The sequence below is a fragment of the Suhomyces tanzawaensis genome (assembly GCF_001661415.1).
Source record: "Suhomyces tanzawaensis NRRL Y-17324 unplaced genomic scaffold CANTAscaffold_1, whole genome shotgun sequence".
Lineage (NCBI taxonomy): Eukaryota > Fungi > Ascomycota > Pichiomycetes > Serinales > Debaryomycetaceae > Suhomyces > Suhomyces tanzawaensis.
The window spans coordinates 208,060-231,303 of NW_017963636.1; the positions used below are offsets into that span (position 1 = coordinate 208,060).

The 23,244-nt window shown below is 42.4% G+C and overlaps 11 protein-coding genes across 11 annotated transcripts; 5 read left to right on the plus strand and 6 right to left on the minus strand.

Moving 5' to 3' along the window:
* Window positions 1-143: 143 nt before the first annotated feature.
* On the plus strand, window positions 144-1,181 carry RAD10 (Rad10p; the record flags this gene model as incomplete). The annotated part of the gene is made up of 1 exon (XM_020209146.1): window positions 144-1,181. One exon carries the CDS (start codon window positions 144-146, stop codon window positions 1,179-1,181), a length of 1,038 nt encoding a protein of 345 aa, XP_020066526.1.
* A 210-nt stretch (window positions 1,182-1,391) lies between these two features.
* Window positions 1,392-1,856, minus strand: GIM5 (Gim5p; the record flags this gene model as incomplete). The annotated part of the gene is made up of 1 exon (XM_020211336.1): window positions 1,392-1,856. One exon carries the CDS (start codon window positions 1,854-1,856, stop codon window positions 1,392-1,394), a length of 465 nt encoding a protein of 154 aa, XP_020066527.1.
* Window positions 1,593-3,125, plus strand: CANTADRAFT_107162 (uncharacterized protein). Its single transcript, XM_020206176.1, has one exon. It carries the CDS (start codon window positions 2,004-2,006, stop codon window positions 2,700-2,702), a length of 699 nt encoding a protein of 232 aa, XP_020066528.1. The 5' UTR covers window positions 1,593-2,003; the 3' UTR covers window positions 2,703-3,125.
* Window positions 2,912-3,436, minus strand: CANTADRAFT_107199 (uncharacterized protein). The gene has a single exon (XM_020206177.1). It carries the CDS (start codon window positions 3,323-3,325, stop codon window positions 3,122-3,124), a length of 204 nt encoding a protein of 67 aa, XP_020066529.1. The 5' UTR covers window positions 3,326-3,436; the 3' UTR covers window positions 2,912-3,121.
* Window positions 3,437-3,548: 112 nt separating this feature from the next.
* Window positions 3,549-5,414, minus strand: CANTADRAFT_43558 (uncharacterized protein; the record flags this gene model as incomplete). Its single annotated transcript, XM_020208977.1, has 1 exon — window positions 3,549-5,414. One exon carries the CDS (start codon window positions 5,412-5,414, stop codon window positions 3,549-3,551), a length of 1,866 nt encoding a protein of 621 aa, XP_020066530.1.
* A 1,922-nt stretch (window positions 5,415-7,336) lies between these two features.
* CANTADRAFT_87404 (amino acid transporter) lies at window positions 7,337-9,067 on the plus strand (the record flags this gene model as incomplete). Its single annotated transcript, XM_020211337.1, has 1 exon — window positions 7,337-9,067. The coding sequence occupies one exon, from the start codon at window positions 7,337-7,339 to the stop codon at window positions 9,065-9,067; it is 1,731 nt and encodes a 576-aa protein (XP_020066531.1).
* A 517-nt stretch (window positions 9,068-9,584) lies between these two features.
* On the plus strand, window positions 9,585-11,413 carry PRC3 (carboxypeptidase C). Its single transcript, XM_020207087.1, has one exon. It carries the CDS (start codon window positions 9,631-9,633, stop codon window positions 11,284-11,286), a length of 1,656 nt encoding a protein of 551 aa, XP_020066532.1. The 5' UTR covers window positions 9,585-9,630; the 3' UTR covers window positions 11,287-11,413.
* A 272-nt stretch (window positions 11,414-11,685) lies between these two features.
* On the minus strand, window positions 11,686-13,281 carry UGA4 (Uga4p; the record flags this gene model as incomplete). The annotated part of the gene is made up of 1 exon (XM_020208316.1): window positions 11,686-13,281. A coding segment is annotated over one exon (1,596 nt), but the record flags the coding sequence as incomplete, so codon positions are not given.
* Window positions 13,282-14,064: 783 nt separating this feature from the next.
* CANTADRAFT_92684 (60S ribosomal protein uL30) lies at window positions 14,065-15,457 on the plus strand (the record flags this gene model as incomplete). The annotated part of the gene is made up of 3 exons (XM_020211965.1): window positions 14,065-14,072; window positions 14,453-14,543; window positions 14,695-15,457. The coding sequence occupies 3 exons, from the start codon at window positions 14,065-14,067 to the stop codon at window positions 15,319-15,321; spliced, it is 726 nt and encodes a 241-aa protein (XP_020066534.1). The 3' UTR covers window positions 15,322-15,457.
* A 264-nt stretch (window positions 15,458-15,721) lies between these two features.
* On the minus strand, window positions 15,722-16,920 carry CANTADRAFT_24365 (uncharacterized protein). Its single transcript, XM_020207088.1, has one exon. It carries the CDS (start codon window positions 16,868-16,870, stop codon window positions 15,740-15,742), a length of 1,131 nt encoding a protein of 376 aa, XP_020066535.1. The 5' UTR covers window positions 16,871-16,920; the 3' UTR covers window positions 15,722-15,739.
* Window positions 16,921-16,980: 60 nt separating this feature from the next.
* CANTADRAFT_24366 (uncharacterized protein) lies at window positions 16,981-23,198 on the minus strand. The gene has a single exon (XM_020207089.1). The coding sequence runs from the start codon at window positions 23,051-23,053 to the stop codon at window positions 17,192-17,194; it is 5,862 nt and encodes a 1,953-aa protein (XP_020066536.1). The 5' UTR covers window positions 23,054-23,198; the 3' UTR covers window positions 16,981-17,191.
* Window positions 23,199-23,244: the final 46 nt, after the last annotated feature.

A 23,244-nucleotide genomic window follows, 5' to 3' on the forward strand; every position in this document is an offset into this window, starting at 1 on the left:
CGCTTCAACGGGTGTGACATGCAAGGGCCGCCCCAAATGATTTCTCGTATTCACGTCATAGTGCCCCATTGCTTGCTTATGTCTTACGTAATATTAATGTTCAAGCTTACCAATCGCAAAATCAATTCCTTCCAGTATTCACCATGGGTGGCCCGAACCACGAAACGCCCAAGACAGACTCCACCTCGTTCGCCAGCATCTTGGCTGGTGTCAAGCGGATGAGGGAGCAGTATGGTGGAGAAGTGACTTCAGCGCAAAACGAGTCAGCCTCGTCGAATGAGCCAACTTCCAGCACTACCACTGAGAGGCAAACAACCATCGAAAGGCCCGAAAAGAGAACTAGGATAGAACCAGCTTCGACAGAGGTTTCTGCTAGGCCAGAATTGACCGAAAGTCCTCAAATTACCTACGTGAGAAGAACATTACACGAACCAACAGCACAAGTCAAAGCACCTTCAACAGCTCCAGTGCGTGCTAATACTACTGGCCCAGTAGCCAGGCCTGCTGGTAGATTTGTGGCTCCTTCCGAGATCCTAATCAACAAATCACAAACAGGAAACCCGCTTTTGAAAGAGTCTTTGATGAAGGTAACCCCCTGGAAGTTTGACTCCACCATTCTCTCAGACTACTACATTAATCCTGGCCTTCAATTTCTATTCCTTTCGCTCAAGTACCATAAATTGAGACCAGAATACATTTGGCAAAGACTTAAGAAGATTAATAAGGGTGCCTCCTCCAGCAACACCCGAAACGACCGCTCGTTGCGGATTTTATTGACTGTGGTTGATATCGATTCCCATCAGGAAATCCTTCGGAGCCTTCTGGACCTCTGCATTAAAAATGACTTGACGCTAGTCCTCGCGTGGTCTTTTGAGGAGGCTGGTAACTACATTGTTTTTGCAAAGCAGCAGGACAACGTGCCCTCGAAGACCCAGGGCATTAAGGGGATAAAGGCAGTAGATTACAACTCCAACGTGGTCGAAGCAATGACAGGAATACGCCTGATAAATAAGACAGACGTTTCGAATCTCTTGGCCAACTGCAAGTCCGTGAAAAATATCGTTCTACAAAGCAGTGGAGGGGAGGATTTGGTTAGCATTGGTGGGTTGGGTTCAACCAAGATACGAGATTTGAAGAGGGTTTTCCTGGAACCATTTATTTACAACAAGCAATACGATTAATCATAGCCTACTTTGCTGAATTCAGAGGCTGATACCCTATCATCATTGCTCTGGAACCGATACTCCATACCTTAATGACATGACGATCTATACAATGTAGGAACGATAAGCAAGGTGATTCACTCATCTAGGACGCTCGATAAGTCACCAGATGCTTTATGCCAATTGGGTTGCTTTAACCCAATGGGCTCCGTGTAGAAATCCATCTTCCTAATTCTTCTGTTGGGCTTCGTACTCCACCATCTTGTCCCTCAAGACCATGTTAACTCTATTCAACATCTCATTCTTGCTCATCAAGATATCCTTCAATTTGGCACCATCTTCACTCAATTTGACGATTTTCACGTCGTACACCTTTTTAGCATCGGGTGCGTTCTTTTCCACGAAATAGCCCGTCCCTATGTCCACCAAGTATTCGTTCTTCTTCACCACCTGACCTGGAAGGTACAACGAGCTAGTCAAGGGGACCAACAAGTCCTTGGAGCCTGTTCCATCTTGGCTCTTCTCCAAGTTGTCAATACTTGCGACACAGTCCCTGAGCTTGGCCTGTGCGGTTTGAAGTGCTTGAAGCGATTGGGTAAAATGCTGGATCTCTTGGTCTATCTGCTTGCGGACTTCCACAAGCTGCTGTGGTTGAAGCTTGGTCAAGTCTATCTGTTGTTGCGGAGCAGCCATGGTAATGTTGATTAAACTTGTGTCAGCTCTGAAAAATGGATAGTTCTACTCAGTCTTCTGGAGGTTTATTTCCATGCGAGGTCACGTGATCATCGGTATCGTGACTTATACTGGAGCTCCATCTGGAGATCTCCCACCAGGCCTAACATGGGAAACGATGGAGGAACCATAGCGAAGAGGAAGGACTTGATCTCCTTGCATTCACTCAATGACAGTGCACCCAAAACCGGCGAGGACAATGAAAGTACCTTACTTGTTACGTGCGGAATCTCGTCGCTTCCGTTGGATCAAGGACCAGTGGTAGGCGACTGGAAGGGTCAACTATACCTCAAAGAGAAGGCATTAGAGCACATCTTGGAACATAAATCTAAACGCAAGGATGAAAGTGGTAAAAGCTCGGAAAACCAGTTGGGTAAAACTGGCCAGCCTCAGCTCAAATCATTGAATGATGTTGTGGACATAAAAATCACCTGGGGAGAGCAAGAAGGCTCACCAGTACTCATATGTCCTGTTACGAAAGAAGGAAACACTAGAAACTTCACCTACGCATACCTTCGTCCTTGTGGGTGTCTATTATCATACAAGGTGCTCCAAGAGTTGGGCAAATCTCTCAAGGTTGGCAAGGAGCCCGTAAAAAGTGAATGTCCAAACTGTGGGTCTGAATTCCACTACAACTACGATATTGTAATCTTGAATCCCTTGAACATCGATGCTTCTACCAAGTTCAATCTCGAAGGATTACGGTATCTTGAGCAGCAAGGCTTGACCCACTCCAAAAAGAAGTTGAGAAAGAGATCTACCCGAGACGAAAACTCTAAGAACATTAAGAAGAAAAGGTTGAATTGATATTTGATCTTAGGGAAGAAAATCATCAAAGACGAAAACGCAAAGAACAAGAAAAGCAAAAAGTTGTATTGGTTTTGCTTGATTTGAACCCAAATCCGACACGACCAGCAGAACATCTATCAGCGCACTTTGCTAGTTGACCCGAACCCCAGCTAGAGAGCTCTCTGTATGTGAGCTACAAGAGCTTTGAGCACTGCTTTATTAGTTAGAGCAGTTTCTCAACGAATATTTCCTGGAACTCACTATGTCAAGAGTCGTTCAATACCCCGATATTCTAGCATTCCTACTTGACGTACTAGCACTCCCTAGTAGCCACCCTTATGTTCTACTTGTCTTCTTGTATATCATGTATTATCCTATGTACAGCATCACTTGGTGATGGAAAGTTCTGGAAGATGAAGTAGTTGTATTTGACATGCTTATTCGTCGGACTTCTTACGTGCCTCCTCGTAGTCTGCCTTTTGGAAAGTCAACTTATTCTTGTTCAATCCATAGTCGGAGTTGGCCCAAATATTGAAAGTAATACTACCAATACCGACCACACAGATACCAACTAATCCGAGAACAGTCACACGGTGGACGACGTCGGTAGCACGCACGCTGAAGGGAAGTTTATCAGCCATTATTGATGTAGTGGGATGATTATCTGTTCAAGATTTTTGATGATGCGGTAGCAATTCACGTGCATATGCTCACGTGAAAATGCAAACCCCGTGTGCCGTACCCCAGCCCCAGATTCTCTCCTACTTGATACACGCCCAATCTACTCAAGCTCATACTAGCCTTAGAACTACATCCAAATAATCAACTCTAATTTTACAGGGAATATAAAGGGCATTACAAACACTAGATTAAATACTTCAACCATTTAGGGTTGATCAAGCCACCTTCAACTAAAGATGGGTTGGAGTAAACGGTATCTGGGAGCCAATGGCTATTGTACAATCTGAAGATATTTTCTTCGGTGGAGTTTTCCCTGGTTTCGAGAACCTCATCAATTATGTAGTCAAGCAATTCACAAGCAGTAAGGTTAATTGGCGTAACTGCCTCCAGGGACTTGGTTATATTGGATGAAAGAATGCTCTCGGACAAGCTGTTGAGAGCATGATCAAACTTTTCGGGCTCAACATGGCCGATAGGAAGCTTGTAGTTCTCGCTTGGATTTATAGAACTGACAGGGATAGGTTTCAAAGCTTCATAATTTCCCACATCAATGTTGACTGCAAATTGACGTGGCTGAATGCCTTTTATTATGAATTTCTTCTTTGGTGGATCGGTTGGTGGTTCAAGTGCTACCACCATAGCTTCCGAGTTAGGAAAGGCATGTGACACATTCTTAATGAAATCCACCGCAGGCAACAATGCCTTGTATTCAGGATGCTGCTTGCCGTCTGCCGAATCCCAGATCTCTTGAAATTGTTTCTCGTACGCTTTCCAAAGAGAAATTTGAGTAACTTCTCCTGGAACAACATCAGTGGATTCAGGGTTGTTGGATACTTGGTTAGTAAATGGCTCGTAGCAGCAACGCAACCAAGTGGTTGCTCTTAATGGCTCTGGGAATCTGACTATTAAGCTGTATAACTCTGGTGGTAAATCAGGCAAAGTAGATGGAACTCCTGAAAAGTGCGATCTCTTGGTCAAAGTTAATTGGGAAATGGGCCTTATGCTCGACACGTCGTTTAATGGTAAGTTGGAAACCGTCAACAAAGGAAGCTGCTTCACCAATGTGTTGAAGTTAGACTTCGACGAATTTATTTGAAGAAGATATTCTAACCTGAGATTTTGCGAGTCCTTGACGGAGCTTGGATGTTCTGGATGTAATGCTTCGGAAGTTAAGTATTGCTTCAAGAATTCCAACACTGTGAAAGCCAAATCATTATCGTTGATAAGCAATTGATTGACAATCGACTCAAGATGTGTATCTTTAATTGAGTCGATACAGTTATTTGGAGTTCTGGCTGGGCTATCGTCTTCTCCATTCGTGTCATTTCCATCCGTTGCCTTTTCACGGATAATCAATAAATGTGACAATGTTTTTATTATACTGACGAAGACAGCTTTGTCGTTTGTTATGGTTGAAAAATTCAATAGTAAATTGAATAATGGATCGTTCTTGGTGTTATCAATATAGTAACAACTTAATGGCTCGAGCAAGTCAAGCAAGTAACCCAATGCTTCCTTGAATTGATTTTCATAAACTTTTAGGGAGTGTATTTGATGGGACTCGACATAGAACCAATTTAACAAAAATCTTAATACTTCAATAATATGCTTCTTCAAAGGTTTGATTTGAGATAACCACTGTTGATTTGAAAGGTCTTGTGAGAGGTTACGAAGTGTGAGTAAAGAATCCAAACTGAAGGAAATGGCTGTTTGATTGACTTTATTTGGCTTTTGCTCAAGAATCCAGTGGAATGGACGGATAAAGAACTTGATGAGTTCGTTACCAACAAATGGCAAGTCTTCCAACATAATGACTGGATGAACAGATACACGTGTTAACGTACTCAAGGACCATTTTACTTCACTTTCGATTCCGGATTTCAAAGACATGATGATTCTTTGAACTTCTTCAACTCCACGGTGGTTATGGCCAATGTTGTTAGGATACATAAACCCATTATAGGCGGGAGTTCCATACCCGTTAGGCTCACCAGAAAGGTTGGTGATGGTCCTGGATGCGACCGAAATAGGCAACAAACCGTTACTCATAGTTAGTGGTGTTGTTATGAGTGGTGGAAGTTTTAATTTTCGATATTTGTTCGCACGACATTTTGTGACATGCTCTCTCGATATATGTCGTGAAATGTCGCAGCATCAGATAAGAGAGTAAGGGAAACAATCTCCAGGGAACACTGGCAGCATGAGAATGGAGTAAAATAGAAATGTGTATTTGCCGCTAGTCCGGAATCCCTAAATTAAGTTTAATAGTCTGAATTTACACTGTTTTAGGTTTCAGCGAATAGAGTTAGGTGGGGATTCCGCTAATAGATTACATTGGAATTGTTCACATCGTTACTCCATGTGCGGATTTCGTTGACCTTTCCACAATTTTAAGAACGGAATTCTGAGCTTGACTAAAGTCTACGTTTCTCGAACCAAGAGATCGCCTTGTATAGTTACCAATTCCGCGATGCGAGGGTGTGATCAAGGAGTAGTTTTTCAAAAAAGCCACCGTTAACCTTGCTTCTGCTTTCAAGATACTCTTCAAAGATTTTCAAGCAAAAGGGTCCAATTGCTGACATATTTGTTTGGGTACCTTAATCTCGATATGGATCATTCCACACATCATGCATGGCCGTAGAGGCAGCATTGGTACAGTAGACTCCGATCAATTATGAGCACTCACAATTAGAGCTTTCAAGATAGAGTTATTGATAGGTAGCAATATGTGGCTCGCAAAGCAAATCGCTAAAATTTACGAGTACTATTGGAGAATGAACAGACCAAGATTATTTTCTATGGGCTTTAAGCGAAGATTGCGTGCCTACGTGCCTGGTGTCCTCTACCAAGTTTCTCGCGAATACATTCAAAGCCTTGGGGCCCCTAAAAGTCTCCACTGCGTCAAGTGTTTCTGTCAAAATACCATATGTGTTGGATCGATCAGAAATGCTATGTTTAGCTACATAAGAGTATGATTTGATATACCTCATTTATGATTTGCAGAGAAGGTTAATTCATTCTTTTATTGGAGCCAAGGTGTGTAAAAAAATGCCGTACATTAGCCCTGACCGCGGAAAGAATCGGCATGACGAAACCTTGGCAATTAATTAAGTCAATAATCTTCAGCCATCAACAGCCTTAAATTAAGGCTGTGTATTAAAAACGGAACTTTCCTGGGAAAAGTTATCCGGCCCGGCGGCGAAAACCTTAAGCCTTCTTAACAAAACCAGTGGATTGTATCCAAGAAAATTTCAACACCTACAATTCTACGGAGTGCCCGATATTAGTTAACTGAAATACCAGCTTTCAACCTGTGGCTATGTTCTCCGTGTTGCCAAGTAGTTCTTGAGGAGGACTTGTGGTACTAGCTTGTTTCTTATCTCTAACCGCATTCAAGACACAAGCAACTGTGGAGCGCAGGGTAGTACCTGCAGGTGAGCTCGGTCGAAAATGGTATCATAGTTCCGCGAATTATGATCGCAAATAACCGTGGCTTTTGCACCCATAATTGTCCGCCCAGCACGGAAAATAATTCGCTCTGACACATGGCATGCCGAATACTGATTACCCTTTTTCAGCAAATGCCAAGCTTGCGAAGTCGCAAGATCATGTCGCTCGAAGTGATATAGTCAGTGGGCCATTTTGCACCCACAGTTCTGATCGTAAGTAGTCAGTCGATCTTGGAGAACTGGGATCACCTTGTTGTAGGACTGGTCAGGCAGCTATATAGCAGAAGGTAGTGCTCTAAGACAGATTCGAAATAACTCCGCTCATCTAAGCCTCTATTTTTATCGAGGTTCTGTACTAAGAAACCGATCAAATCTCCCTCGAAGTGTGGATGTCTGCGTCGCTGTGGCATTATCAGCACAATAAGTATTGGGATCAAATCATCAGATCGATGATGGCTCAACGTCGAATATATAAGGACAGGGTATGCTACCCGAGTCGTCTAGTTAATCAACCCATCACTAATGTCGACATATCTTAGAACAGCATTAAATCCTTTCATTGGTGGTACCAAGCAAGAAGTTGAAGACGACGCCAGTGATGCGGCCTCTGATGCCCAACTCTCTGTGGGTGCTCCAATAGAAGGTCTCAATCCCTTGGGATATAATATCGACTACTTCACTGCCTACTTTACGGCTCTTCATGGAGTCATCGGAACTGGTATTTTCGCAACTCCAGCTTCTGTTCTCAAATCCATGGGATCGATTGGTGCAAGTTATGTGTTGTGGATCGCTGGCTTCATCATTGCAGTACTCCAGATCTTTATCTGGATTGAGTTTGTCACCTACTTCAAGCGTCGTTCAGGTGGTCAGGTTGTGTACTTGGAACAGGCATTCCCAAAGCCAAAGTTTATGGTGTCGAGTGTCTACGCTGCTGTTACGGTCATCTTATCTTTTTCCACCTCCTCTGCTATTGCATTTGCTCAATACATATTAGCTGCTGCTGATCACAAGGCCACTGCTTGGGAACAAAGAGGTGTTGGTATTGCTGTGTTGGTATTTGTCTCCGCATTGGGAATTGTGAACTCGAGACTCGCTCTCAAAGTTTCCAACTTTATCGGATTTGTCAAAGTTGTGTTTATTCTCTTCATTGCCATTACTGGACTTGTCGTCCTTGGTGGCCATACTAGAGTCAAGAACCCAACTCAAATCTTTCAAAATTCTTGGGAGGGAACTGTCACTTCAGATGGTAATGCCATTGCCAGTGCAATCCTCAAGGTATCCTTCTCATATGGAGGAACACAATATCTTTTCAACGTTGCCGGTGAATCTAACCCTAAACAAACCAAAAATATCTTCAAATACTTCCTTCCTGCTATTATGCTTTCCATTTTTGCAATGTATCTCTTGATTATCACTGCATTCTACGCCGGAATTAATGACATCCAGCAAATCAAAAAGGCCGGTCCTTTAATCTCCTCCCTCTTCTTTACGAAGGTGTTCGGGACCAAAGCTGCCACCAAGGCACTCGATGTTTTCGTCGCTCTTTCTGCCTTGGGTCATCTTCTCGCCGTTGTTGTTGGTCAATCAAGAGCTTTGAGAGAATGTGGAAGACAAGGTGTCTTACCATACTCTAGCTATTGGGTTACAACTAAACCTTGGGGAACTCCAATTTTGCCAATTGTCGCCATCTTCATTGTTAATTTCATTGTCTTGGTCGCTCCTCCAGCGGGTGATGCTTATAATTTCGTCGTTGACATTGGATCGTTTTCTGGATACATTTTCAATTTATTATTGGTTATTGGATTGTTGTTAGTCAGAAGACAAAGAAAGGCAGCTGGCCTCGGCTTCGAAGGATTCAAAACACCATTGTCGATCATCATTATTATCATATTGTATGGGGTGTTCGTTATTGCTATGTCTTTCGTCCCACCACCTGGTAAGTCCTTGAATGGTTCCGATGTCTCCTTCTTCTATGCCACCTATGCTTTTACCAGTATCGGTATTTTGTTATTGTGCTTCTTCTACTACTACATCTGGGCCTTTGTTTTACCAAGACTTGGTAAGTATGCACACAGAAACTTACACTACACCTTGGAAAATGGGGAAAGAGGACATACAGTTGTTAAAGTTCCAGTTGAAGAACTCGAAGAATGGGACAGCAAGCATGACTCTAATGGTAAAGAGGTCAGCGATGACAACAGTTCAATTCTCGTGGAAAATATCGTGGTTTCCGGTCTTGGTAAAAAAGATTAATGTAAATCGCTTTAATATTATAAATTTGATGAAACGTAAACTATTAGTACAGATGTAATCTTAGGAGACTTCTTATGAAATGTATCTATTTAATGAAGGAATTTCATGGCAATCTGGTGCTGTGAGGATTTGTGTAGGTTACAGGTGGTGTCATTATGGCAATATGATTTTTAACGCTATATATCAAATTTCGGGCCAGATATAGCAGTCCACTTCATGGGTAGAATCGCTCGGTGACTGTTGGCTACTGTAAGTCCCTACTCGGATGCTCTCTTCTACAATACTTAATATCAGTTATAGTGCGATTAAAGTCAGGCCGTAGAGACAAAATTGTCACTTATCTGCCTCTGGTGTGGCACCAAGTAGAATCAATGAACATGTCAGTTAATAAGCCAATCAAAGCGTATGGTCGGGAAACCTCGAGGGTATATGTCTTGAGCCCTGGCCTCCCTTATCGCTGCGACATCTGTCGCGACAATGTCCCAAAGCCCCCAAACGAACGGCTCCATATCCAGCCCTTCGCTCCCTACTAGAATCTACTCCATAGGTTCTTTTACTGCACCATGAAGATCAATTCCCTTGTCGGTGCACTTGCCGCAGCCAACTCCATCAATGCCCTTTCCTTCTGGAATCAGGTCGACCAATTTGTGCCTCTGCTCTTCCGCGGCTATCTGGGCAGTGAAACCCCAGCTGAGGACATTATCAAGGTGTATGACAATGAATACCTGCCCTTGCTGAAGTTGAAGGGCCCAGGCCTCGAGTTTGAGGAAGTTTCCAGTGCTTGGGAACACCTTCAGAGAAGCATGTCACCCAATGCCATCAGAAAGGCTATTGCTGACTGGGAACGCAAGACGCTTGGCTCCAAGGACATGAACAACAAGTTCAATAAGGCCAAACAACTATTTGCTGGATTCGACACCATCCAGAACAATGCCCATTCTGACCACATCTTGAGAGTTAAGGAAAACCACCCTGAAGTTCTCGGTTTGGACTCTGTCAAGCAGTATACTGGCTACTTAGATGTGCTTTCGTTGGACAAGCACTTCTTCTACTGGTTCTTCGAGTCCAGAAACGACCCAGAGAATGACCCTGTTATCTTGTGGCTTAACGGTGGGCCAGGCTGCTCTTCTGCTACTGGATTATTCTTCGAATTGGGCCCTTCCAGCATCAACGCCACCATTCAACCAGAGTTCAACCCATACTCTTGGAATAACAACGCTTCTGTTATCTTCTTAGATCAGCCAGTCGGTGTTGGCTACTCTTACACAGGCGGTGAATCAATTTCCACCACTGCAGCTGCCGCTAAAGATGTCTACATTTTCTTGGAGTTGTTTTTCCAAAAGTTCCCTCAGTTCATTAGAAATGACTTCCACATTGCCGGTGAATCTTATGCTGGACATTATATTCCTAGTTTTGCTACTGAAATTCTCAACAATGCTGACAGATCATTTGAGTTGACCTCGGTTTTGATCGGTAATGGAATCACTGACTCTTTGATTCAATCCGCAAGCTACAAGCCTATGGCTTGTGGTGAGGGTGGTTACAAGGCTGTTCTCCCTGAAGAAAAATGTGACCAAATGGAGAAGGATTACCCCAAATGTGCCGCTTTAACCAGTTTGTGTTACAAGTTCCAAAATGCTCTTACTTGTGTGCCAGCACAATTGTACTGTGGCAGATTGGAACAAGCGTACGCTGAAACTGGCTTGAACGTGTACGACATCAGAAAGAAGTGTGAGGATGACAATGGTGTGTGTTACACTGCCATGAACTGGATTGATGAATACTTGAACTCCGAGTTTGTCAAAGAAGCTGTTGGTGCCAACGTTGACATTTTCTCATCCTGTGATGACAAGGTCTTTTTCAACTTTATCAAGGCCGGTGACGAAGCCTTGCCATTCCAACAGTATGTTGCTGAATTGTTAGAAAAGGATATTCCTGTGTTGATCTATGCTGGTGACAAGGATTTCATCTGTAACTGGTTAGGAAACCATGCTTGGTCTGATGCTTTGGAATATTCAGGCCACGAAGAGTTCGAGAAGGCTTCCTTGCAACCATGGTACACCCAAAACAAGACTTTGGCTGGTGAAGTTAAGAACTACAAGAAGTTTACCTTCTTGAGAATCTACGACGCTGGTCACATGGTTCCATTTGACCAACCAGCTAACTCTCTTGATATGGTCAACAGATGGATCCAAGGTGACTACACTTTCGGATATTAGATCATCTTTACTACCTCACTTTATGATCCCCTAGAAACTATGTGTGATTTATAATGGAAGTTACTCAAATCTCCATGATCTTAAACTTATTGGATTTTTGTAATAGATTATATGACCTTGTTTGCGCTACCTCGTAGAATTATAAAAAGGTATCACAACGCATGCCTGATTTTTTTGGAATTCACCTCATACGGACAAGAGGAATTCAAATAATCGTACGCTAGCCTTTAATATTTAATCACAACGACAATAGGTGTACAACTTATCGCACACTAGCTTTTATTAATATTCTGACACGCTAACTACCAGGCATTATTGTTACCACTTTTCTTTACCTTCGATTGCTTGTTCTTCTATGTGTACCCCTTCTAGAATCTCGTCGTAAGACTCGCCATCCACTTCGACTGTCTTGCATGGCCCATGATAGACCTTATGAGCATAGACGTAGTAGTATATTAAAGACAAGATCCACACACTGGGTGTTATGACACAGGTGTAATTCATATTGCCTGAATCGACATTCTTGGTGGCTGGAAAGAGCACCATGAAAAATGTGAACACAATAAAAATGGTGGAGATCCACCCAATAATGGGACTCCAGACCGGTCCCAAATAAAACTTTCCTGGCTTGAATTTGTGCTTTCCGTAAGTTAATCTCAAGAACGTAGGGGTTCCCCAGGCCACGTAGTTTCCTGCGATGTACAAAGTGAACAATGCATTCGCAGCCACGCTTCCGATCAACACCAACAATCCGATAATAATGGCCACGATTCCGCCAAACCACACTGCATTGATGGGCACCGAAAGCTTCTTGTTCACCTTCTTGATGTATCTGGAGAATGGAAGTCCGTTGTCTCTGGCAAAGGCCCAAATCTGACGAGAAATGGCGGTCAAAATGGAGGCCCCCATGAGAAACTGGGCAAATGCCATGAGTGCCATAAAGGCAATGGTCCATTTCTTTCCGAGACAATCAAAAATTATTTGGGCCATGGGAAAGCCGAATTTGGTCTGCAAATAGTGATTTTCGATATCGTTGGTTTGCATGCAGAATAATGTCATGATTATGATGATGGTTCCGAGGCCCCAGCACATACCAATGGAGCCCAAAATCCCAAACGGAATCGTTCCTTCGGCCGACTTGACCTCCTCGCTGACGTGGATCACCGAGTCAAACGCTCCAATGGTCCAAATTGCAGGCAACCAAGCGGCACTCAACTGGGTCCAGCCAACAGGCCACTCGGAGATACTATCGAACTCGGTGAATACAAACTTTCCAGACCTAAAATTGCCACTGGCTCCGATGGGCAAGGCAATCAAGAACAATACGATCAAGGCAAGATTGACGTAGATCGACGTGGTCTGTAGATAAGCACAGTTTCTCGAGGAGAGACAGGTGATGATGATATGGCTGAACACGCAAGCTGCAAAAATCCCGTAGAGTTTCGCGGGAGTGATGTCAAAATCACCATCTTTTGCAACCACCACTGCAGCCAATAGCTCCTGTGCAAATCCGTAGTCGACCGAACATAATCCTCCAATGAGCGCAATGGAGTTGGTGTTTCCGATCAAGAACGAGAGCAAGGTCTTTGCTCTGGGTGGTGCATAGTAGTTGGTCCAGTAGTACAAGCCTCCGGAGGTAGGCTGCGAAGACCCGTTTTCAGACATGGATATACCAATGCAAAAGATCAAGGCACTGCTGATTACCCAACCCCACAATAACCCTGCAGGGCCTGCTATGATCCCCTGGGCAAAAATGGACGCAATACTGGGCAACAAGCCCATGATCGAGAACGCCACGCCAAAGGCCTGGATCTTGGAGAACCGACGCTTCAACTCCGGTTTGTACCCGATCTGGGCCAAAAGCTCTTCGTCATCGTGGGCCAAAAGGGCGTTGATTTGGGGCTCCTCCACGTTGAACGCATTATTGAAGTACAGCTTGTTGGAGGTGACTTGCTCGATGATTTGTTCTCGAGAGAGCACCGGGCTGAGAGTCATCACGAAAGGTACTGCTGGTAGATTACGTCGGATATGCGCCAGTTATATACTAAAAGCCGATCCAGATCCAATAAGCAGTGCTCTTGGCTATTTCCGGCTCTGTCCTGGGGGAAGTTCCGTCCCTCCAGTGTGAACAGAACTGTTTCCTATTTAGGAACTGATAAGAAATGCGGAACTTATCTGGCCTGGACCCAAAGATAAGGGTCCAAATAGTAAAAAATCGGGGTGTTGGTACCCTAAGGAGATCCATACAAACGCCGCCCTTGTTTCATGATAGCTAATATGTGGCTGTCCAGGCCCTCCTCGGGCTATTAGCGACCGTTGTTGCCTGGTGGTCCTATAGAAAAATACGAGCATGTAGATGCATCCGCTAAATTAGTATTCATCTCGTTTCTGGCAATGGTGACTAGAGACGAAAAGGGGCTGGTGGGTGATACCACGCTGGTGGTCCTTCACAGCGTACAGATGGGTGCTCGGAGGAAATTCTACGAACCATTTGCATTGAAAGAGGACCGGGACAGGTCACCCATGTATGGGAAATTTCCGAAGGACTGAGACTACTGTCACGTTCCCTTCACTTAAAATACCCGTCCTAACGGTGCCATGCCATGCTGGACTCCTAGCTAGGGTCGCAGCCCTAGCCCATGTGTATGTCACGTGTGCAACCGTCTGCATCCGGGTAACCTTCTTGCCGCGAGTGAAAAATTTGTCTCATCGTATGCTCGCACCCTATAAAGGTGCATTAATTTCCCCTCCAGAATAATTTCACCAACACTCATCAAGATGGCTACGTATGTGTGCCCTACATCACTGACAACACGATATGCAGTAACAACTGTGTCGCTAGTCTGATGATGACGATTGTGAATATACAGGTGGTTGAGCCACCTCTTAGGCTAGTCCTTCTAGTCGCCTAAATGCCGTGGGAATTTCAGATTGTCTTGCAGCCGAATTGAATATTCATTTATCTTCGTTATTAGCCAATGCCTGATACATCTGTTTTCCTCTGAGTATTAATTAGGACGTGAGTGGGGAATGGAATGAACTGGCGGTTCAGTTCCATATCCAATGATGAACCTTTCCGGATCTCATACCACTGCATGTCCTACCTTACTGTCCCAGAGGAGCATATTGTGTTGCTAGGTCTGCCTAGTCCCTACTAACATTCTAGTACCTTAAAACCAGAAACCCTCATCAAGAAGGAAAAGGCTCAACAAAAGATTGCCGAAGAACGTGCTGCCGCCAAGGTTGCTCGTCAATCCGTATGTATACCGAAACCAGCATGAAGGTTTTTGAAGATGAAATTCTACCACAGTATATGACTAGCTACGGCCATGTTGTCTATCGTTAACCATCTTTCGGGACTGAGAAAATCGTCATGTTTGTTGCATGTTGCAATTACTAACAAATTAGGCCACCAAGGAAAAGAGAAAGGCTATCCACGACAGAAACGCTGCTTACGAAAAGGAGTACGCTGAAGCTGCCCGTGCTGTCATCACTGCCAAGAGAGATGCCAAGGCTGCTGGTTCTTACTACGTTGATGCTCAACCAAAGTTGGTTTTCATCATCAGAATCAAGGGTATCATGAAGATCCCACCTAAGCCAAGAAAGGTCTTGCAATTGTTGAGATTGACCCAAATCAACGCCGGTGTTTTCGTCAAGTTGACCAAGGCCACCGCTGAATTGATCAAGTTGGCTGAACCATACATTGCTTACGGTTACCCATCCTTGGCTACCATCAGACACTTGGTCTACAAGAGAGGTTACGGTAAGGTCAACAAGCAAAGAATTGCTTTGTCTGACAACTCCATCATTGAAGCTAACTTGAAGGCTTACAACATCTTGTCTGTTGAAGACTTGATCCACGAAATCTACACTGTTGGTCCAAACTTCAAGCAAGCTAACAACTTCTTGTGGCCATTCAAGTTGTCTAACCCTAACGGTGGTTTCAGAACTAGAAAATTCCAACACTTCATCCAAGGTGGTGACACCGGTAACAGAGAAGAATTCATCAACGCTTTGGTTAAGCAAATGAACTAAATGTATTGATAGATTCGGTTGGGTTTTTTTTGGTTTTTATAACTCCTTTATTTCTTCCTCTGAATGGTTATATTGGAGTACGTGTGTATTCATGTATATATTAATATAATCTTTCACTATAAAGCTATTGAAGCGTATATTTTAATAATATCATTTTACAAAAATTGTACTTGGCCGAATCTTACCTAAATCATAAATGTTTGCTTTTGACTCAATTGAGAGAGTGCATACAGAAAATTAATAAAGTCATATATACTTTCCCGGTTCCTGGTTGATAAAAGTCTACAGTTTAGCTAGAGTCTCTTCGTCAGAGATGTACAATGATTTGAATTCATTAATGATAAGACAATATAGATGTTTTCTCTTTTGAAACTTTTGACTACTAATCCATACTTATTAGCTCTGTTTCTAGACTAAATTAGACTTCAAACCACTCTCCAATTCTATAAACCCAATATTCTACAATTTCAAACTCTTTCCACCACACGAATGTACTCTTGGTACTAAACCAACTCCCATAATCATCATACACATAAATAGAATCGGAAGATCCAAAAACCCAAAGAATTAAATACAACACCACTTGCAAAATGTTAATCACTATGAAGGCAGAGAGTACCAAGGTCAACCCATTCAAGAAAAGCAAGCCAATGCTTTTAGACTCCTCTTTATATTTGAAGTACGCATAGTATTGCTTGAAAAATGGCAAGTTAACCATGAAGTCCCTGAATTTGTTTTGTTCCTCTCCGTCTGCCTTGAAGCTAGTAGAGACCAGTTTAAGATCCAATTTGACCTTGAGCATTTCTATCAATTTTTCCTGTTGATTTATGCTGTCTACCATCTGGCTTATATACTGCTTGTTTGTTTCGTCTCGCTTCTTGGATGCCTTTAACTCCCTCTGGTAATCGTAGCATAATTTATCCAAGTTCTTTATGGTCCTTTCCCTGTCTAGCGTTCTTCTTGACGAGGAATCTGGCTGGTTCCTGATTTGGTTTTCCAAGGACGTCACATATCTCTGTAAGCTTGTTATTTCACTTTTCAATGCCTCGATTCTGTCGTCCTTAGAATTTATTGAGGTATAGATTCGATCGCTGTCAGATCGCTGTGAAAAACTCTTCAAGGGTGGGGAATATGGCGGAGAAACTGGTTTGGTGTATTCCTTCGTGTGTCTCGAGCCTGTAATAAAGCTTCTCAAGCTTGGGTCTGGCTTTCTAGACTCAAACCTGGAAGGGGTCTTCGCAGTTCTGAGCCTAATCTCCACTGGACTGAGCCCAAATCTTTCTCTCAAGAATTCCTCGAAGTTGGCGTACTTCACAAGCCGTATGAGCAACTCCTTGACTTCTTGTTTGTAGAGCTTCATCTGTGGGTTGCTTCGTATCAACTGGTCCAAGAGATGGATCTCGGAAGCCACGAAGAGCGATGAGATTTGGAGCTCGTTCTCGATTTCTCGGATAAGTCCCATGACTTGCGTCACGTAGATGCTTTCCTTGCCCCTAATCCTGCCCCAACATGTGTCTATTATGCTATCTATAAGGGTGTCTGTCGTCATGGTGGGTACGTTTATGATGGTTACGCGTATATATGCAGTGCGTATCTGGCCGATTATGTGGGGACCTCGCGTCTTATGGAACAAAAGTAGAGGCTTGTTCACCAACCAAGGGAATATTGAACCAAGACTAGCAGCTGCAACGGATGTGGGGCGAAGTGGTTCCGTATGATACGATAAATATGTGGTCAAGAGCCAAATTGTAAAGGCCACAGGTGGAAGAATGGTGATAAAAGGCCCTAATTTGACTACGATACGTTTTGCGAATTTACAATGCTTCTATCAATATTTATTTGGTATATTAGTCTCCCACGTCAATACATACTAGTTCTGGCCAGACTCCGATGTGCTCTGATTCAGATTGTCAACAGGACTGTGGGTAGCTTGAATTAACTGGTCTATTGTAGACTCCAACGGAGGGAGATCGGACGCTGGAAAAACAGCTGGCTCAGCCCTAGCAGGTAAAACTACTGGAGGCAGTACAACAGCAGATTGGGACTGGCCCTGCATGGTGCCTGAGGTAGCTAGAGCGGGATCAACGGCTGGTTCAGTCACATCCAGCTCAATTTGCACTTGCTGGCTCTGTCCTGGCTGGTCTGGTGAAGCAGAAACCGATGGGTCGGTATTGCGGATTGGTAACACAGATTGAGCTTCCAAAACTGATGCTGGTGTTTGCTGAATGTCATTGGGGAGCTGTGGGGCCGAAATTGGCGGTTCTGCGCTTGTTCTGTCTATTGGGGCAGTTGCATCTTGGACACCTATGACTGTTTGGCCGGTGGTAATTTGCTGTTTGTCAATAGAGCTAGACAGTGCCATATGATTACCATTCACTTCGTGCAATGGTACCTCGACATCTGCGGGCTGTGGCACGGGTTGTTGCATAGCAATCTTACGCTCCTCTTCTCTCACTAAATTCACAACCTCTTCCAACAAGTCCTGGAATAAAATTCCACTACCATACAACTTCCTGAGGAAAAACTTAAAAAGATCGAGCCTCAATTCCGACGATCTTGGATCCCTCTTTGCTTCTTCAATTTTCTTTCTCACATCCTCATAATGCTTGGTGAAGCCCAAGTAAACCTCTTCTAACGAGTTTAACTCATTCGCTGGGTAGACCTTCAAACCTCTGCCCTCGTCCACCATCTCTTTGACGCGATTCCAAGTGACCTTTCCTCTAAGATACTCATCTGTTGTGCTATTTGACTCAATCAATTGACACACAGGACAAGTGTAGCTCTCATCATCGTTACCTTGATGTTCTTCACCTTCATTAACACATACAATGTGATACCATTCATTACACTTATCACACTCAATCATCGTGCCAAATTCATACTCACGACAATTGCAATAATAAGTAGGTGCAATTTCACTCTCAGGATCAACAAATTTCATGAGGTATGCTGAGGAAATTTCGTGTGTATCTTCCACAGCAAAGTTAAACTCATTTTTATACAAAAACTGGTAAAACTTTTCGATGAGTCTTCCCTCTAAGGTGAACTTTGGGTTTAGATGCTTGAGGTCCATCTCTTTACTCAAAGTGGTAACAACTTTCTTATTTCTAACCTCTTCCCAAAGTCTATACACCCATTGCTCTGTTGAGTATAATTTGTGCACAATCTCTTGAGGATTAAATCGAATTTCGTTTTCAACTAAGCTGCTCTGCAAAGTCCTCAAATCTGAGTACGAGTACTTCGAGTACTTTTGCTCTTTGAATTCAATGTATTGAGTGATCAACTTAGAATTCAAATGTACCTTGGAAAGTTCGTTGTACGTTTCAAGCCCTAAGAAAAGTCTTTCACCCTGAAACTTTGCAACAAACTTCTGGAGCTGGTCAAGATTCAATTGATCTGCTGATTCGTATTGTAAAAAGCGATCTAACTCCTTGTTGAAATTCAAACTACTCTTGAGAATTTTCTCGAGCTCGATAATTTTAGGAAGGTCCACTTCAGAGAGAACTTTCAATCCGGTGTCAAAGAAATCCTGAAGATGTTGCAATGTGAAAATTTCCTTCTTGTCACTGAAGGGGTCGTCTCCTTTTTCTATGAGGTTAAACCTAGACAACCACTTGAGACGATCTCTAATTCTGATCAAGAATTTCAATGATGGGATTTCAATACCGAAACTTTCACCTAAATCAATCAAGTCATCAAATTCCTTCAAAGATCTGTTCTTCTTCGACAATAACATTCTAGACGCCTTATCAAAATTCTCGATTTCTGACTTGAACTCAAGGATTTGATCTATTTCTATGCAAGAAAAGTTAAGTGTTGGAATCCGGTCTACTAATTTGACTAAATCCTCCAATCCCTTCGACGACTGAAATTCATTCCCTGACCTTATTCTTTGATGGTGTTTTATGGCTAACAAATTCTGACACTCGTCAATAAACTTGTTTGAGTCTTCAATGAACAATTTTAAGTTCTCAATATGATTCTTAAACTTATTCAATTCATTGATTCTCTTTTTATCTTCCTCTGAGCTTCCTCCGATTAAAAAATTGGCCGAAGATATAGCAGAATAGATTCTCTCTCCATCATTAAGAAGGCCCTTGTACACCTTAAGCGCAAGGTCAGTATTCTCAGTCATTAATTCTTCGTACTTCTGAGTCCACTGCTCATAATCAATAGAATATCCATTCAATATTCTTGAAAAATTTCTCAACTTATCATCTGAGTAGAACAAATGAAATTCTATTTTAAATTTCTCAAAAGGGATTATCTTTTCATCATGAAGTTTAATGAACGTAGAAGGTGCCAAAATGAAGGATTGACTTGTGGAACGGTCGGTCAAAACAATTTTGGATGGAAATGCATTCACAAAATTATCATCGGAAATAGAGTCACAAGTATTTTCACTATCGATAATCATCTCCTTAATCTTGAGCTTCCTAATTTTAAATCGAATTTCTAGCTCATTTCGGTACATCTCCTCGTAGAATGATCCCACTTTTGAGTAAATCAGGGAATTAAATCCAATGCTTTTACCTGAATCATATAATTGAATCAAATTTACTAATAATTTGAATGTCAGGAAATTTGGTAGTATGGACTGTTTTGCTAACCATTGTTCTGCTTCAGTGGCATAAGGTAGCCAGGTTTGGGTGGCAAAATTGACTTCTTCGCTGAAGTTCAATCCGAATGAGAGAGCTAATGAATATGTTTTGGATGACTTCACGACAAATTCACCAGGCTTTTGAATGGTAGTCGAGTATTTAATGCCTCTTTCTCTTAACATCTGAGGTGTTATTAAAAAGTCCTGGTTGAATCTGATTTTTTTGCTATTTGCACTTATCAATTTCTGGAATTCGACATTGGAATGAGGCAATCGTTCATCTTGGAAGGGATTTATCATGTTTTCCAAAGAGTTCACTAAAGTATCATACTCCAACCCCCTAATTTCAGAGCCCTCATTGTTTCCAATTAGTTCCAACAACTCTTCAATGGCCCAATTGTCATTGTTGATACTAACTCTATCTTTGTTGCTTTCATTTACCTCTAGAATCAAGGCTTCAAACTTCTCAAACTCCAGTTCAGGAATGAAATACCACTTCTTGAAGGCACCAAAAAAATGGTAGTTTATAAGTTGTGTGAAATGATCTTCACATTTCCAATTCTGTGTACTGAAGGTCATACCAATGTTAATCCTAGAGTTGGTTAAATCCTGATTGTTGATATCATTCTCAGATAAAGCACCAAATAGGGAGTTTGGAAGTACTGGGAGATTGTGCAAATTCCAAGGGTTCATTGCTGATTGAAGAATATTGGATATGTAATAGTCAGTATTGAACAGATCAACATCATTCGCTGGGGTTGTAGTTGACGAAATTGGATTACTTCCAGTAGGGTAGCTATTAGAACTAACCTGAGTATTCGTGTTTGGAACAAACGTGTTAATTATCTTATTGTTGGCCGTGTTGATGATCTTATTGCTCGAAGCATTGATATTAAGATTGTTCAAATTATTCTTATAATTCATCAAATCATCACCAATTTTCACGAATCCAGATCCGTGGATCAAACTAAGAAGATTTTCGCCATGCTCCAATTCAAGTCCATCCTTTAACAACGGATGATTGGAATCCTCGTTCAGTACGAATTTCCAATATAGTTCTTCATACTTATCAAACTTGATGAAGTTTCTCTCCGGAATTGGCATATTTGGTTCATTGAAATGATAGAAGCTAGGGAAATTTGCAGACATCTTATTGAAAGATGACGCATTATGCTGAACTATGAACTCTTGAAACTTCAAGTCCTTTTCCATAAATTGACGCATCGAGTAGATAGATGCAATTTTAGGCACTGCTTTTAAGCCTGATTCATCTTGATAACTATTTGATGGACTGTTAAGCATGTTGGATAAGGAATGGTTAAGTTGATTCTGTGGCAAAATTGGTGACTCAGTTATTTCTTGCCCCTTTTTTCCTTTCTTTGTAGAAATATTATCTTCATCTTTAATAGTGAAAGATATTGGTGGCTTTATATCAATCAAATGGGGTGTATTCACTAGGAAACCTTTCGACCCCTTAAGTTGAACTGATCTTTGAAATTCAATCCCTGAACCTAAAATTAATGGATTTCTCCGTTTTCTAGATTCCGTGCTCATTTGGTTAATTTCTCTTTTGCCATTAATATTGGGCTCCTCTTTGTAATCAACTTCATCCTCCACTTTCACAGTGTGAGCTGGATTGCGATCCTCTTCATTGCCCTGGTCTGGGGTATCCAATCCAGCAAGTCCAAATTTTCTTTGACCTAATTGCACTTCGAAAGGGTATAATATCCTCTGATAGGAAGACTTAAGAGAGCTACTCAAACTGGTCATGATTTTTCCTTTATATCCCAACTCTCGTCCTATCTGTGCCCATAATTTTTTGTTAATAACCTCGACAAAGCCACCTCTGATAACCACGGAACGGAAAAGCTTATATAAATCTATTGGACGCTTATCAATCATTGGTAGCTTCATTAAGAATGATGGAATTTGCTTCTTTTTTGAGAGTTTTTTGGACTCTTTCAGTAGATTAGGGGAGTCCAAATTGAGATTCTGGTTTGACCCCAAGGGCGTAGCTGAATCCAATTCCGAACTTGACTCAGATTTGATTGTCTTCAGCCCAGATGAATTTTCTGGATGTGATGGAGCAGTTAAAGGTTGCGTACTTTCTGCAGTAGTCTCTTGCGAATCCGAAGGCTGAACTGAGGGTGAGTTCAAGAGACTATTTATAGACGTATTCCTATCCAAGAGAAATGATACATTTGGCACATTTTTCTCTGTTTGATCGGCTTCAGTGGCTTGGGAATCAGCGATTTCAATACCTGCTGTTTGCAACTCATCGCCATTTGTGGCAACACTGAGTTGAACATTTGGATCTGCAGCATCGGTATTATTTAAGGCTGATTCAGCAGCTGCAAGGGAAGATTTCGTAAGATCGTGAAGGGGGGCATCTGGAGTTTCTACGCCATCTATGACTGGCACATTGGACAACAGAATCTCTGAACCATTAAAGCTCTTCTCGGAAACTGAGGCGTTTAAATCGGGTATCTGAACACTTTCGGTACTTTCTTTCTCACATTGTGAGTCCGTTGGTATGTCAGTCGTAGCATCTCGAGTTATCTGTTCATCCTGGGTACTCTGTTGATCTGGTTCCTTTTCATCGCTCATGTGAAACCTTATGAGCTCCGAGTGAAACTGTAAGCGGTTCTTTAACTCATCTTGGTGGCTATTGTTCAACAACTTGTTACTTTGAAACCAAAACAAGTCGGAGTTGATTTGGAAGTTAGATCGTAAAAGATTATCCTGGACTACAGGAATCTTCACTTTTATGGCCCCATAATTCCTGGCTTCTTCTGCAACGCTTTCAAAAAACCTAATGGGATCTTTGGCTTGGTTGTCATCTAGCTTGTAGGACGGTATGCTCTCAGGCTCTGGATTCTCGCTATTTGGCAACCCAGTGAGGTGGATTTTGTTGGGCAAGTGAAAGAAGTCCAACGGGAAGTTAGCTTTGGTCTTCAGTTGGGGAAAGTTGTAGGGGTTATACGTTATATTGGAATGCTGTCCATTGAATGCAAGCGGCTTATTGTTCTTTGTGAGCAAGAAGGTCCGTAAATCTGGTAAAGTTGTTTGGTTGAAGAAGCGGGACGACTGTGGTAGCTTCGATGGTTCGATTTCGTCTGAAAAGATGGACATAATGCACGGTTGACTGGCGTCAGAGCATAGGCTGGTTATGGAGGTGCTTAACTAGGCAGAAAAATTGAAGTCCATATTGGCAGTGTGGGTCACGTGACTTGTATTTTATTGGGCAAGCCCGATTATGTTTCTGTAAAATATTGTCAAATATCTCCAAAATGTTTAATTTTTGAGAGTGAAATTTTACATCA

What these genes read in the sequence shown, in the direction of transcription:
- CANTADRAFT_107162 (XM_020206176.1), top strand. Translation starts at nt 2,004, where the DNA reads ATGGGAAACGATGGAGGAACCATAGCGAAGAGGAAGGACTTGATCTCC.
- CANTADRAFT_107199 (XM_020206177.1), bottom strand. Translation starts at nt 3,325, where the DNA reads ATGGCTGATAAACTTCCCTTCAGCGTGCGTGCTACCGACGTCGTCCAC.
- PRC3 (XM_020207087.1), top strand. Translation starts at nt 9,631, where the DNA reads ATGAAGATCAATTCCCTTGTCGGTGCACTTGCCGCAGCCAACTCCATC.
- CANTADRAFT_24365 (XM_020207088.1), bottom strand. Translation starts at nt 16,870, where the DNA reads ATGACGACAGACACCCTTATAGATAGCATAATAGACACATGTTGGGGC.
- CANTADRAFT_24366 (XM_020207089.1), bottom strand. Translation starts at nt 23,053, where the DNA reads ATGTCCATCTTTTCAGACGAAATCGAACCATCGAAGCTACCACAGTCG.